Source organism: Fusarium musae, chromosome 3, assembly GCF_019915245.1.
Source record: "Fusarium musae strain F31 chromosome 3, whole genome shotgun sequence".
NCBI classification, from domain to species: Eukaryota; Fungi; Ascomycota; class Sordariomycetes; order Hypocreales; family Nectriaceae; genus Fusarium; species Fusarium musae.
The window spans coordinates 2,038,610-2,050,790 of NC_058389.1; the positions used below are offsets into that span (position 1 = coordinate 2,038,610).

Consider the following 12,181-nt stretch of genomic DNA (forward strand, 5'->3'; position numbering starts at 1 on the left):
AAGCTTCCAAGAATTACCAGTAGGAATTCAAGAACCGGGAAGCTTTAATCCAAATCATTGCAAGAAGGTTCTAAGATGCCGAGCTTGCCAGTGATGAGGGTCTGAAGCATGCTCTAGCTTTCCAGAACGATGTAGTCAAAGGAGACATCTGCTTATGCCACAGCCTTGAGTCGGAACGCACTCACCTGGTGTGTTTGCTGTGTCCGCCAAAATATTTTCCTATTTGCAGAGTGATAAGTACTCTTTAGTACTCAACAGTCTTGATAGACTGCTGCAGCAGGGGAGGAAGCTCCTCCCGCTTAGCAAGTCCCATGCGCACGCAGTCACCCCAGAAGAACATGACCCGATCCTGGGCGTAGCTCAAGTAATCGAACTCATCAGGACTCAGCAGGTCTTCTTCCTTGATGGTTTCGTCGAGACCTGGGATCTTGGCCTGCACAATGCCCCACGCGATCCAGTGAGCATGATTGGCCGGGCGCCACTGTCGAGTCTCCTCCAACAACTCTCGCACGCGCTGGTCGCTTCGTTCGTCGTTGGCCCGTTCCGCGGCGCTCCATCCTCCTGGTGGTACTCGCGCATCAAGCATGAACTCGACGATGGAGCTTGAGCTGCTCGCAGGAGGGTTGGAAGGTGTCGCAAGTGGCGTAGACATGGCGCTCGACACGTTGCTATCAGATGGCGCCAGTCGAGGGGTGGAGTTGCTGCCTTGGAACCGAGGGCGGTGATCGACATAGGCCTTGATGAAACGGCGTTGCTCATCCGGGGTGGGATATCGTCGCACATCGCACGCCCAAGGCACCGTAGCATCATGGTAGTTGTATGTCCATTCGTTGAAGTGATTGGCAAACTCAAGACCACGAGTATTAGGGCCCGCATATTCAAAGTCAATGACGATGAGTTGCTTGTGTTTGTTGGCAGCCTGAAGCAGGGGTGACTTTTCGTCATCCGGGCGAATGCGGAGGATATTTCCATATTGCGTCTGGAAACCTGTTAATGAAGAACTCTTAAGGCGTATTGCCATGAACTTACATCGCTGTGGGCAAAGACGAGACTGTCCTTGATCTCTCGTTGGCCCCCCTTGTAGAAACTGTTGAGATGAACTCTGTACTTGGTCATCATGTCCCTGAACTGAGGCCAAGGGGTGCCGCACACATAGCCTCTCGATTTCCAGGCATGCACCACAGAGTCGCGTCGACCGTTTTGGGCTTGAGCTTCCTTCTCGTACTCATTATCAAGGTAAGTTGCGATTCGCTCGACATTATCAAGCCATTGATCCCAACTCTTCCATGTTGCTGGTCCGCCTTCCCTCTCATGTGGGAGCAAATCAATACCATCGTGAAGCTCCCTCATTCGCTTAGCGATCTGACGGGACATGTCGGCATCTCGAAGGTCCGCCGGCGTAAGCGTGATAGAGTCAAAGTACTGCTCGAAACGACCATTCTTGAATGTTCCCAACAGACGAGGTCCGATTTTCTTGCGTGCCAATCTCTGCAGGACTGACAGTTCGTTGTCTCGGTCAATGAGATGCTCTACTTGTGGTCCATAGATGCGTAGAAGGACCTTTTTAGGCTTTCTTTTGCCCTCTGCCTCATCGATTTCCTTCGGTGGCGTGACGACGTAGACAGCGTTGGTCAAGGCACCACTAAGCCTCTCAACGGAGATCTTATCGCCGCCACCAAGGGGAATACGCCTCCATCCTTTGAGTCGCAATGTATGGGCAATGCGAATGATTTCGTTCTTGAAGCTAAGCCAGTATTCCTTCTCCTTATCAGCTTTTGTATCAGCATCAGCTGGATCCTGATCTTCATCATCGGCGGCTCCACCTCCGTAGCTCATCGTCTTAGAGTTGTCAAGCCAGACATCGCAGCTGGGTACAACGGCATCCCCATCGGCATATTCAGTGTCGGAAGAAAGACCACGAAGAGAGGATCGAGATGGGACCTTTCGATGCTTGGGGCGGGATACTCTAGGAGTCAGATGAGGCAGAGAGTTGAGACCCATGTGAGATAAGGATTCCTCCAGAATACGCTGAAGCCGATCAAAAGAAATATCGCTTGAGTCAGAGTCGAGAGAATCGGAGCGAGGCCGTCCATTACTGCCTTGTGCGGGTGCTTGAGGTTCTGGAACGGCATCCGCGACAGTTTCTCCCTTCGTATCCTTAGTTGGCGATTTGGACTTGCGCCTGCGGTGCGTTTTCTTGGACTTCTTCGCGCGTGCCTTGGCCCGTTCATGCTCTAACCAATCTCCGACCTGGGCGAGTAGTTTCTCACTATAATACTGACCGCGGTGGCCATGGCCATGGCCATGGTGGTGGTTCGAAGAGGGGTTCGAAGTAGGAGGTGTCTCTTCAGGCCGGCTGCCAGAAGGACTGTCGCTGAAGGAAGACCTAGAGGAGTTGTTGGGAAGAGGAGAGGGCAGAGGTTTACCACTCAGGCGTCGTCTGAGGTTGGTAGGGAATTGCTTGGTAGGCTGGGAGTCATCCTCGAGAGTTTGAATTTCGGATTCGGGTTCGGCGATCTGGACAGCTGTGGTATATAAGCACTGAATCATTTTGGTTCAAACTTCTGGTAACAAAGCGCAAGAGCTGTATGCAAGACAAGATGCACAACAGATGAGAGAGATATCAGGGCATGATCAGACATGATCATGGGAGCGAAGCTACAGATTGTGTGTGTTCGGATATAGCATTCTTGCATCTGAACCCACGTCACAGTTCATGAATGCACACAGTGATTTCTCCCTCATCTGATATATTTTTGAGGAAAAGGAACTGCGCAATACAAACGCCGTCTGAAGCAAGGCGTTTCGGTCAAGACCAGGTTTCGACGTACCTTTAAGAGAGCCGCTCGAAGGACATGGGCGATCAACGTCATCTTCATTTTTGAGGGCAGAGCGCAATGGCTGATGCTGGGCAGACGAGCCGTTGACCGTGGGGCTCGGCACCGCAGACATGGCGGGGGGAGGAGGTTCTGCTTTCTGAAGAAGGGGTTTGAGCTACCCAAGAGAGTCGCAAGATATATGATGAACAATTTGCGCAGTAAAAAGTGTAGTAGGGAAATAAAGATGAGTCGCGGTGTGAGAAGAGTGAGAGGACCAAGGAGACGGGAAGAGAATTGGTAGAGAATTGAATTGAGGCGTAGGTACGGGTAGGGATAGGTACAGATGCAAGATCCCCCTCTCTCCCAAAAGTAGAAAAGCGGCCCAAGGGTCGCTGGCTCTGGGCTCTCGGTTGCGGCTGGGGTAGATGCAGAGGGGGTGCGCTTAGCAGAACAAGGGGCTTGGGGTATCGAAACGACTTATTCGTATTGGCTGGTTTATGAGCTGAGGCGTTTGATTGAAGTTTAGAATGACATGGTTATCGTCAAACAAAAAGATAAAGGGTCTCTAGGTCTAGGGAATAAACTATGTACTGAGTGAGGAAGATAAGTGGTGAGTTAACAAGATGGAACTTGATAGAAGCACGAGATAAGACAGTGATACCAATTATATAAAAGGAAAGGTTCACCAGGGAAAATACCTTAGTCCACATGATCTGGACCGTAAAATTAGACTGGCTCTCTCTTTTCCTTGCATAACCCAAACGTCACAACATTAACTTTCAAGGAAGAAGAGAGGATTCACGCCCAAAAGAGGCGAATTCTCGACAACCAACAAATGCTGTTTAACTGGAGTTTACTCCAAAAAGCGTCACCGAAGAAAAACAGGAAACATCTAACGGATGCACCCAGTAAAATCAACAGAGACTGTCGGGAGCCCAGCAGTTGAGAGGTTCCAGGCCCGGTCCTACAAGGGTGACGTAGTGTGGCACTAGGCCCTAAGGTGACCTCGGTGGCAGTTTTGGGAAGTGTCTCACATGCTCCCGCTTCACCGCCAAGACCTTCAGGGTCCCTCTGACGATGTTGATATGAATTCTTTTCTTCCTTCCGTGCCGGTTGCTGGTCTGTTCGTATTCTCCGGAACTTATCTTGCCGGCCCCGGACACTATTGGCCCGCTCTCGGGCACCGAAGCCGTGGGGGGGGGGGGGGCTACCCTCGGCATAACGTCGTCCTACCTCTTCCTCTCTCTACTAAAGGTCTCGTGTGGTTGTGATACTGTCATCAAGGAAAGGCAAGAAAATTGAGAACTCCTTTCTAGATAACAACAAGACTTGAATAAGTTTACTATATCTTAGCAGGCCTTTAGACTAGTTTATCTCGACACCCTGATTCAACATCAGAAGTTTTCTAGTTCCCTGAGTTCAGGTAACACATCTCATCCATCAAAGTGTCCCCCACGCTCCGACTTCAACATTCTATCTTCAACGGGGTGGGACGAGACAGCCTCATTCTGACAAGTTACACGCTCGTGCTCCGTACATGGTGTAATACTTGCTCACATAGCCTCCGGTATACCCGTGGAGGACAAGACGACTCACAAGTATCACAATTCTTGATCTCTTGTAAATTGACTAAACAACGCGTTAACTAATGAAACAGCACTTAGTAATACAAAGCATAATAGCCATGGCCAGACCTTAAACACGTCCATAAACAAGCGTCCAGTTTGGTAAACTTACAACTCGAATGTGCCCAGACCGTGCTTCTAAATCAAAATTCGTTCTTGAGCCTTCCTTAACACAGCCAGACGTTGTCTCATCTCTGCATGATATTTCTCCACGGCTCTCTGCTTCTCTTGCATCAAGGCTTCGACAGCCTCTGCGATCAACTTAGCCCACTCTGTGGCTAACCAGCTTTTGGCGTTCCAGAGACACTCATCGTCTAGCTGTGTCAGTTTGTATCGTGCCCAGTGCTCTTCTAACTCGCCCTTGTCACCATAGGGATTCAACTTGCTGAACTGTTGCCAGATCTCGATAACTCGGCATGCCTCTTCTTCCTCTATCCTGAACCATTCCTTGTGCGTCTTTTGGCAGGCTGTGTTCGGACAAGAGGCGTTCATTTTCTTTCTGTGTAACGTTTGATGGATCAGTGCCTCCATCCTCCTAACAGCATGTGGCATGAAGACCCTGAATTTGTAGACCAGGTCATTTTTGCATTCATTCTCCCATTCCCCCTTCCTCCTTTCAACCTTGTCAGACTTGCTGAACTCGGGGCTTCTTACGTGTCCAATTTTGAGGAATCCAGGCTTTGACCTTTCGGCGAAGCAATATACATACCCAGATCCCAACCGCTCCTCCGAAACTGGCCTTGCCAAGAGTTTCACGATGTTATGGACTGGCGATTTCTCCGTGCCATCGAAGGTCATGGAGCGACGAGATCGCAATGACTCCGCTTCTGATTCAGCTTCGTCACTCTGGTCACCCAAGTCATCTACGCTGAGTCTCATTTTCTTCATCATATCGCTTGAAAGAAGGTCAATATCTGTCTGCATCTTTCTGCGCGTTGGGCTCTCCATGTGTCTTTCATTATAGCAGCTCTGGCGAAAAGAAGATCGTGGGGTTTCGCACCCCTCGGTGCTGAAAGCAGAATATGGTGTCGAGGCTGTCGAATATGGGGTGAAGACCTCACTAGGATCAGGCGAGGTGACAGACCCTGGTGAAGTAAGACATGCATCGTTTGTGGGTGTTGGGTATGATAGCAGGCCTGGTGATCTGGAATAAATGTTGCGATATCTCGAACCGTGGTTTCTTGGGGGCGTCCTGGGGATTTCCCTGTCACCCAGTGGGCTCTGCCTAGTAAGTCCAGGACGTCGAAGTTCCCGCTGTGTAGATGTCTGACGGGTACATTCGTCTATCCCCTCATCTTCAGAATCTTGATCTGAACTGGCTCCCCTGTGACTTAAATCGATGTCTTCTTCAATTGATTCAATCACATCATCGCTTAGATAGTCACCCGGATACTCGCCGTCGTCCGTGTCGTAAATGATAAAACATTGACTTTGATCCGGATTTCGTTTGCTCATGCGCGCTGCTCCACGTTCTCGAAGGGAAGTCGATGAGTTCTGAGAAGACCGTACCAGCCTTGGATTTTCTTTGCTCTCCGTCTTGAGCCATTTGTAGAACCTCCTAGTCAATAAGGCGTGGGCATAGTCCACGGGATTCGGAAACTTGTCTCCGTCGAACACGAGTGTTTCCGTGTGTATCTTTGCTGGTCTGTGGCAGACGAGTTTCTTGGCCAAGTCCCGGAGAGAAAGATCAATGGTATCCCTTTGGTCATCATCGTTAGATTCTCGAACAGCCAGGGCTTGCACAATTGGCTTAATCAAGGCTCGTCGCCGTTTTGGAAGTGTGTGGAGGCACTGACTTTGGGTCTCCCTCCCGGCAAAGCAGTCGATGTCTCCGGCCTGTGGGATTCCGAGCGCGTTGTACAGGCTGCTGTGAGCCTCGGCAAGGCTGTTCGCTGGACTCATTTCCAGGAGTTAAGACTAGAGCCAGAGATATATATGTTATACACAAGGGACCGGGGCATAAAGCTGTCGAGTTGAGGGCTCACAAAGGACGAGCTTGAGGAGGAAAGCGATTTGTGAGGGAAGTCCTACGCGAGAGTCCTTTTGACACTATTTATGTCTTTCTTCCTTCGCGGAGGCTGGGACATCCTTGATCAGGGGGGTCACGAGCGAACTGTATCGCCTGCAGCTGAGACCGCGATGTGACAACCCATGTATGTGCCCTGGTCCAGATCAAGAACATGGACTATCACCGTATTGGCGAGCCTGGGTGGCAGATGAACAATAACTGAAGGCTTTGAGGAGATGGAAGAAATTGGACTTGTCTTCTCAATCACTTATCACTCTTGTCGTCTAGATCAATCGGCCTTCCAACAGCTCAATCGGCATACCCATTCGAGTGGTCAGACACCATGTTGGTGTTGTTGGTTGTGATGCAGCTCGTTAGCGCCAACAGTATCTGCAACGAGCGGACTTTTGGGATACCTATTGCATGCGTGACCCCTGTTTTACGCAAGGTATAATCAACTCCCTTTCAGCCTTGGTACAAGGTGCGGAAAAAGATACCCTTTCCTGGAAAGTCAGCCCTGAGATTTCGAAATAGGCGACCACCGGATAGATTTGGAGATTTATTATCCTAAATTCTAATGGGAATGCTTCATGTCCTACGCCCAGTGTTCAAAATCCATCTGAGATTGCACAACTTCTATAGTCTTGCCTCGGCTGCCTCGAGCTCACTTGGGTACTTGACTCCATCTTCGAGGCTAACTTGATCTCCAATCTCCAGAGGTGGCAGCTTGACGTAACCCTTCGTGTGCGAGAGAGCAGAAAGTACCCATTCCCTGGTGGCCTTGACGCCTTCGTTGTTAAGCGCCCAAACCACAGCATCTACGACATCGTCCACGATGACGGCTGGTTTGTATCGAGGCTCCTTTTCGGTCGATGTCTGTCGCCAGACGCCAGTTCGTACAAGAATGGGCACCCACTCGGTACCATCCTCCGCTTCAAATTCGCTAGCACCCCGAATGTCACTTTCTGGGTTGTCACCAATCATGTAAACGCGTCGAAGAGGGTGGCATTTGGATGTATCATGCCCCGGGCTTTGACCGCGATTGCAAGCCATATCGTGGTAGTACTGTAGCAGCCTGTCATGAGCGTATTTGTACGTATGGTTGGATGGTTTGCCGAGTGCGCTGAACTGCAGTTCTGCTCCGTTGGTAGTCGTTGACCAAACTCCTTTGAGTGCTTCCATGAATGCTCCCGTGCCAAATCGGTTCACAGGATAGTTTGTCTTCCATAGCATATCAAGGTTGGAGATCCATAGTCCAGGTTGGCCATCTTGCTGCCAGCCATTGTTGGGCAGAGACTCATTTCCATTTCGGTTCGAAACAGTGCCGATGTAGCCTTGATGAGATATTAAAAGGTCGTGGATGATCTGAATATCAACGGACCAGTCCCTTGGATCGTTCCATATGAAAATGTGGTCAATTTTAAGAGCATTTGCAGGGACATTAGTTGTATAAGGGTCCTTCAGCAAAGGGATTCGCTTGCCATCTGGAAATGGTGTCGGCCTGCCAATGACCTCGCCCTCAATATGCTCAAAGGGGAACACGTCCTTGCACTCAGCGAGGATATCCGCCGGGGTGACAACACGCTTGAACCCGTACCTATAGCAATTAGCTTACCAGATAGCATTTTCTCATAGGAATGATGCTCACCCGAAAGCAATCTGACGAGCCTTTTCAGGATGAGAGCCTGTAATTAAGACAGTGCCATTGTTCTTGACATCGTCACTCCAACCGCTCATTGGCGTGTGGGACAGAATCATCCTGCCTTTTACCACATCGTCGTTCTTGGCGATCTGGAGTCTTTCTTGAAGAGTCTCTGCTTTTTTGTCTTCAGGGACGCAACCGCCGTTTGTCAAAAAGACATATCGGATGCCATTGCTTCTGAGCATCTTGATGACTTTCTCAGCTCCATCCACTCTGTTGCGGCCTTGGTATAGGACCCCGTCAATACTGTCGTTTATCAGCTCCTGGTACATTTCTTGCATTCGCGCACATATGTCTTAAATTGAATAGGAAGTACAGAAGACACAGTTCGAAGCCGACTCACTCAAATGCAAAGGCAAACTCGGAAAACAACTTTCGTGCCAGGTCGGTGGGCTCCTCATATTGATTTGGGTTGACACCTAGTGAGCCCTTTGGCTTGGATCGACAAACATAAGAGGTAGTGAATCGCCTTTGTGATATAGCTGAGATTCTCAAGACAGCCGCTGTCGTCGGTGCGACAGACCGTAGCTGTGTCAATCGACGTGCGGCGAATCGGCATTGGCCGAAGACACCGAAGCGTTGCATATTTACCGAAATGCGAAGGATCAAGTATAGGAGAAAGTATACGCCAAAGCTCCAAGCTTAGAGGTCTCAGTGAGATGGCAGGCGAAGAAAAGGTGCAGCGACAACGTGTAATGCTCAAAAATTAACTATTAGTTGTAACTCTCCAAGTGTCAACTTGTTAGAGTCATGGTTGATAAGAGGACTTGTCGGTAATATCCACCCACAATTGCTGCGAGCCGAGGATCGCCATAACGTAGTGCCCAATATGTAAATTCAATACCAGCAGACTACGACACAAAAAAGAATCATTCGCGGAGCTCTTCTTTTAATGCAGTTCATGGAAATGTACAGTTGATTGAGTGGTTCCTAATGTCACAGTATCCTTCTATGAGTTCATGATTCTGTTATTACAGTACTTTTACATCACCCGCAATATCTGCTCATCTTACAACCCAACCGTGGATGTTCTTTCTCCTTAGAGCCAAATAGCGAATGCTCTATTTCTTATCCCAGTCCTTCATATGGTCCAAGATAAGCGCTGCGGCCTGCTGCGGCGAGTGTTGTCTGCCCAATGCCTCAACGAAATCGCCATCCGGGTCCATCAAGTAAAAGTAGATGCTGTGGTCCACCAAATAGTCCTGTCCTGGCTTGACGTTCTGGGGTGTGCTGAAGTAGACGCGGTACTTCTTGCAGAGCGCCTTGATCTGATCATACGTGCCGGTCAAACCAATGAACTTCTCATGGAATTCACCCAGGTAATCCTTAAGAGCCTTTGGAGTATCACGGGCCGGATCGCAGGTGATGAAGATGGGAAGAAGTGCACCCGGTGCCTTTTCTTCGACAATATCCAACATGGTGGCCATCTTGTCGAGTTCTTCGGGGCAGATATCAGGGCATCGAGTGAATCCGAAGTACACCTAATAAGGGTTAACCATAAACATGATCATTTTGAAACTGCGAGGCTCGTTTCCTTGACATACCAAAGAGTGTTTGCCCTTCATCATCTCGCTGGTAAATGGCTTTCCATCCTGATCGATCAACTCAAAGGTTCCTCCAACTTTTGGTCGGCCCACGCCCTTGGCCGCCTCAGCTATTCTCTTACGCTGCATGCGCGCCTTTTCAAACTCGAAGTACCATACTAACAGGCCGCAGGTACCGACAAACAGAATTCCGGCCTTCCAAGAAAAGGGCTGTTGTGCATTTGTCAGCTCATTGTTTCTTCAATCGCCATCGCATTTCCCCCCAGATCTTTTTTATTCATACCCCATTGCTGTATCGGCTCTTGGCCTGCTCAATCGTCTTGTATTTCGTTCGGCGCTGGGTAATGGGCTGTCTCGACTGGATTGGCGCTCGTGGGAGGGTTGGCCGAAGCTGCTTGGGCTGGAGAGCGCTGCTGGACAAGCATCGTTGGCATTGTCTTGTCGAGAGAGATGAGTACACACCCCTCAGTGCTCTTGACGTTGTGATCGAATTCGACATGGTGAAATGACTCAACGCGAGAGTCGATAAGCTCATGCAAAAGCTAAAGAATCTACTACGTAAACTTACATCTTTCGATTGTCACAACCTAAGGTAAGCTCCAAAAAAAAATACATGGTCCGGGCTTTTACCGGGTTTGTTGGTTCCGCCTTAGTCATTGAGACTCTCCACCATCACTTCTGCCATCTCCAACAGCTTGTCACTTACACCGAAGTTTCAATTTCCGTTTTTCTTTTTTCGATTAGCTTAATAAACTGGCGGTGCTTATATTTCCCTGGAATTGCCTGTTTCTCGGTCTATTATATAAATCGTATTGTGTCAAGTGACCACATTAATTGTATATAAGGGGCAATATCTGCCACTGTCAACACTCCACAATGGAACAAACCACACCAACAATAGGACAAAGCGAAGACTCTCGCTCTGAACCCTTTGAAAATGACACAAAGAGCGAAACAGTTGCCGAGAGCACCCCTCAACCTCCGTTAGATGCCCACCCCGCCTCCTCCAACTCACCTTCACATCCTCCTTCTACATCTACAGAACTTTACAACATGGCCGCTCACACAGCTTCAAAGAAGAAAGGCACTGCTTCGACAATTAAGAAGACGCCTAAGCGATCAAAGAAAACAGGAGGGCCAAGGGCGGCGAAAAGAGCCAAACTGCCCGCGCGGTCAGGTTCCGCGGGAGATGCCCATGAATCGGCAGGATCCGAACTCGAGGAATCTGACCATGGACCATATTGCCTATGCCGTGGGGCAGACGACCACCGGTGGATGATATGTTGCGAAAATTGCGAGGATTGGTTCCATGGAGAATGTATCAACATGAACAAAGAGGTTGGCGAAAATCTGATCGAAAAGTTCATCTGTCCACTCTGCACAAACGAAAGCCTCACAACTTTATACAAGAAAACATGCGCCTTGGGCGGATGTAGAAAGGCAGCCCGAATAGCCCAGGAGGAGAAGAGCGTGTTCTGCTCCAACGAGCATGCACAAACATGGTGGGAGCGAATAGTAGCCAAGTTGCCCAAGGCAAAGGGAAAAGGAGGAGTTAACGACCAGCTTACTCAGGAGGAATTCATGGCGCTGCTTCAGGGTGGCCTTTCAGGAACTGACGAAGAAGGGCTTTGGAGGCTGGTCAAGGCACCATTTGCAGGCGAAGAGTCAAATGGTCCAAACGGAACTGAGAAAGGTATGTCGCTGTCGTATCCTACCTATCACGCAGATCGGCTAACAAGTATCCCAGAAAATCCCGATCAGACGCACCTCTCTGCGGAGGAGAAAGAGTATCTCGAAAGTGCAGCCGCAGCACGCTTCCACTTGGCCGAGGAGACAGTTCTCTGTCACAAAATGCTCACTCTCTTGGAGTTCGCACACGAGAGACGGCAAGCTGCAATTACTGCCGGTCGCTTCAAAGAAGATATCTGTGGATACGATGAACGTCTCGACAGTATTGGTGCCCGGGACGCTTTTGAGGCGTTTGCAAAGTCGCCAGAAGGCGAGGCTATTTTCAAAGCGTCTCGCATGAGCGATCCTCTAGGAGAAGGCGACGAAGTTCGTGGTATGTGTGAGCGCAAGCGTTGCAAGTTTCATGGTGGATGGTATAAGATGCTTTCATTGGGTCTCAAGCATCAGATTCGGGAAATGGCAACACAGGCCGATGAGGTTGGAGAAGAGGAGAAGGCTATGCGCCAAGCCGCGAAGGATAGATGGAGGCGGAAGCAGTCAGAAAAGAACTGGGTTGAGGTTCTGGATGGTTGAATGCTGCTGCTACTCAGGCGTTGCTGGCGTATATGGGATACTGCTGATTGTTGGGCGCTTAATCATGTCACCATCAAGCTAACTATAGAGTCCTTTTCGAGCAGTCTGGCAGTCTTTATGAGAGGGACTACAAATATCTACTATTTTCGATCATAAAATCATGAAGGAAACATCTATTCACACCTGGATGCAAACGTTGTACCTCGTCCATAAACTTCCAA

The 12,181-nt window shown here is 49.4% G+C and overlaps 5 protein-coding genes across 5 annotated transcripts; 1 reads left to right on the forward strand and 4 right to left on the reverse strand.

The window, feature by feature from the left end:
- Positions 1 to 244: 244 nt before the first annotated feature.
- J7337_004096 (uncharacterized protein) lies at positions 245 to 2,952 on the reverse strand (the record flags this gene model as incomplete). Its single annotated transcript, XM_044821799.1, has 3 exons — positions 245 to 979; positions 1,030 to 2,525; positions 2,832 to 2,952. The coding sequence occupies 3 exons, from the start codon at positions 2,950 to 2,952 to the stop codon at positions 245 to 247; spliced, it is 2,352 nt and encodes a 783-aa protein (XP_044683132.1).
- A 1,630-nt stretch (positions 2,953 to 4,582) lies between these two features.
- Positions 4,583 to 6,346, reverse strand: J7337_004097 (uncharacterized protein; the record flags this gene model as incomplete). Its single annotated transcript, XM_044821800.1, has 1 exon — positions 4,583 to 6,346. The coding sequence occupies one exon, from the start codon at positions 6,344 to 6,346 to the stop codon at positions 4,583 to 4,585; it is 1,764 nt and encodes a 587-aa protein (XP_044683133.1).
- Positions 6,347 to 7,088: 742 nt separating this feature from the next.
- Positions 7,089 to 8,739, reverse strand: J7337_004098 (uncharacterized protein; the record flags this gene model as incomplete). Its single annotated transcript, XM_044821801.1, has 3 exons — positions 7,089 to 8,049; positions 8,101 to 8,400; positions 8,498 to 8,739. 3 exons carry the CDS (start codon positions 8,737 to 8,739, stop codon positions 7,089 to 7,091), a joined length of 1,503 nt encoding a protein of 500 aa, XP_044683134.1.
- A 476-nt stretch (positions 8,740 to 9,215) lies between these two features.
- J7337_004099 (uncharacterized protein) lies at positions 9,216 to 10,197 on the reverse strand (the record flags this gene model as incomplete). The annotated part of the gene is made up of 3 exons (XM_044821802.1): positions 9,216 to 9,635; positions 9,699 to 9,908; positions 9,982 to 10,197. 3 exons carry the CDS (start codon positions 10,195 to 10,197, stop codon positions 9,216 to 9,218), a joined length of 846 nt encoding a protein of 281 aa, XP_044683135.1.
- Positions 10,198 to 10,574: 377 nt separating this feature from the next.
- On the forward strand, positions 10,575 to 11,960 carry J7337_004100 (uncharacterized protein; the record flags this gene model as incomplete). Its single annotated transcript, XM_044821803.1, has 2 exons — positions 10,575 to 11,391; positions 11,446 to 11,960. 2 exons carry the CDS (start codon positions 10,575 to 10,577, stop codon positions 11,958 to 11,960), a joined length of 1,332 nt encoding a protein of 443 aa, XP_044683136.1.
- Positions 11,961 to 12,181: the final 221 nt, after the last annotated feature.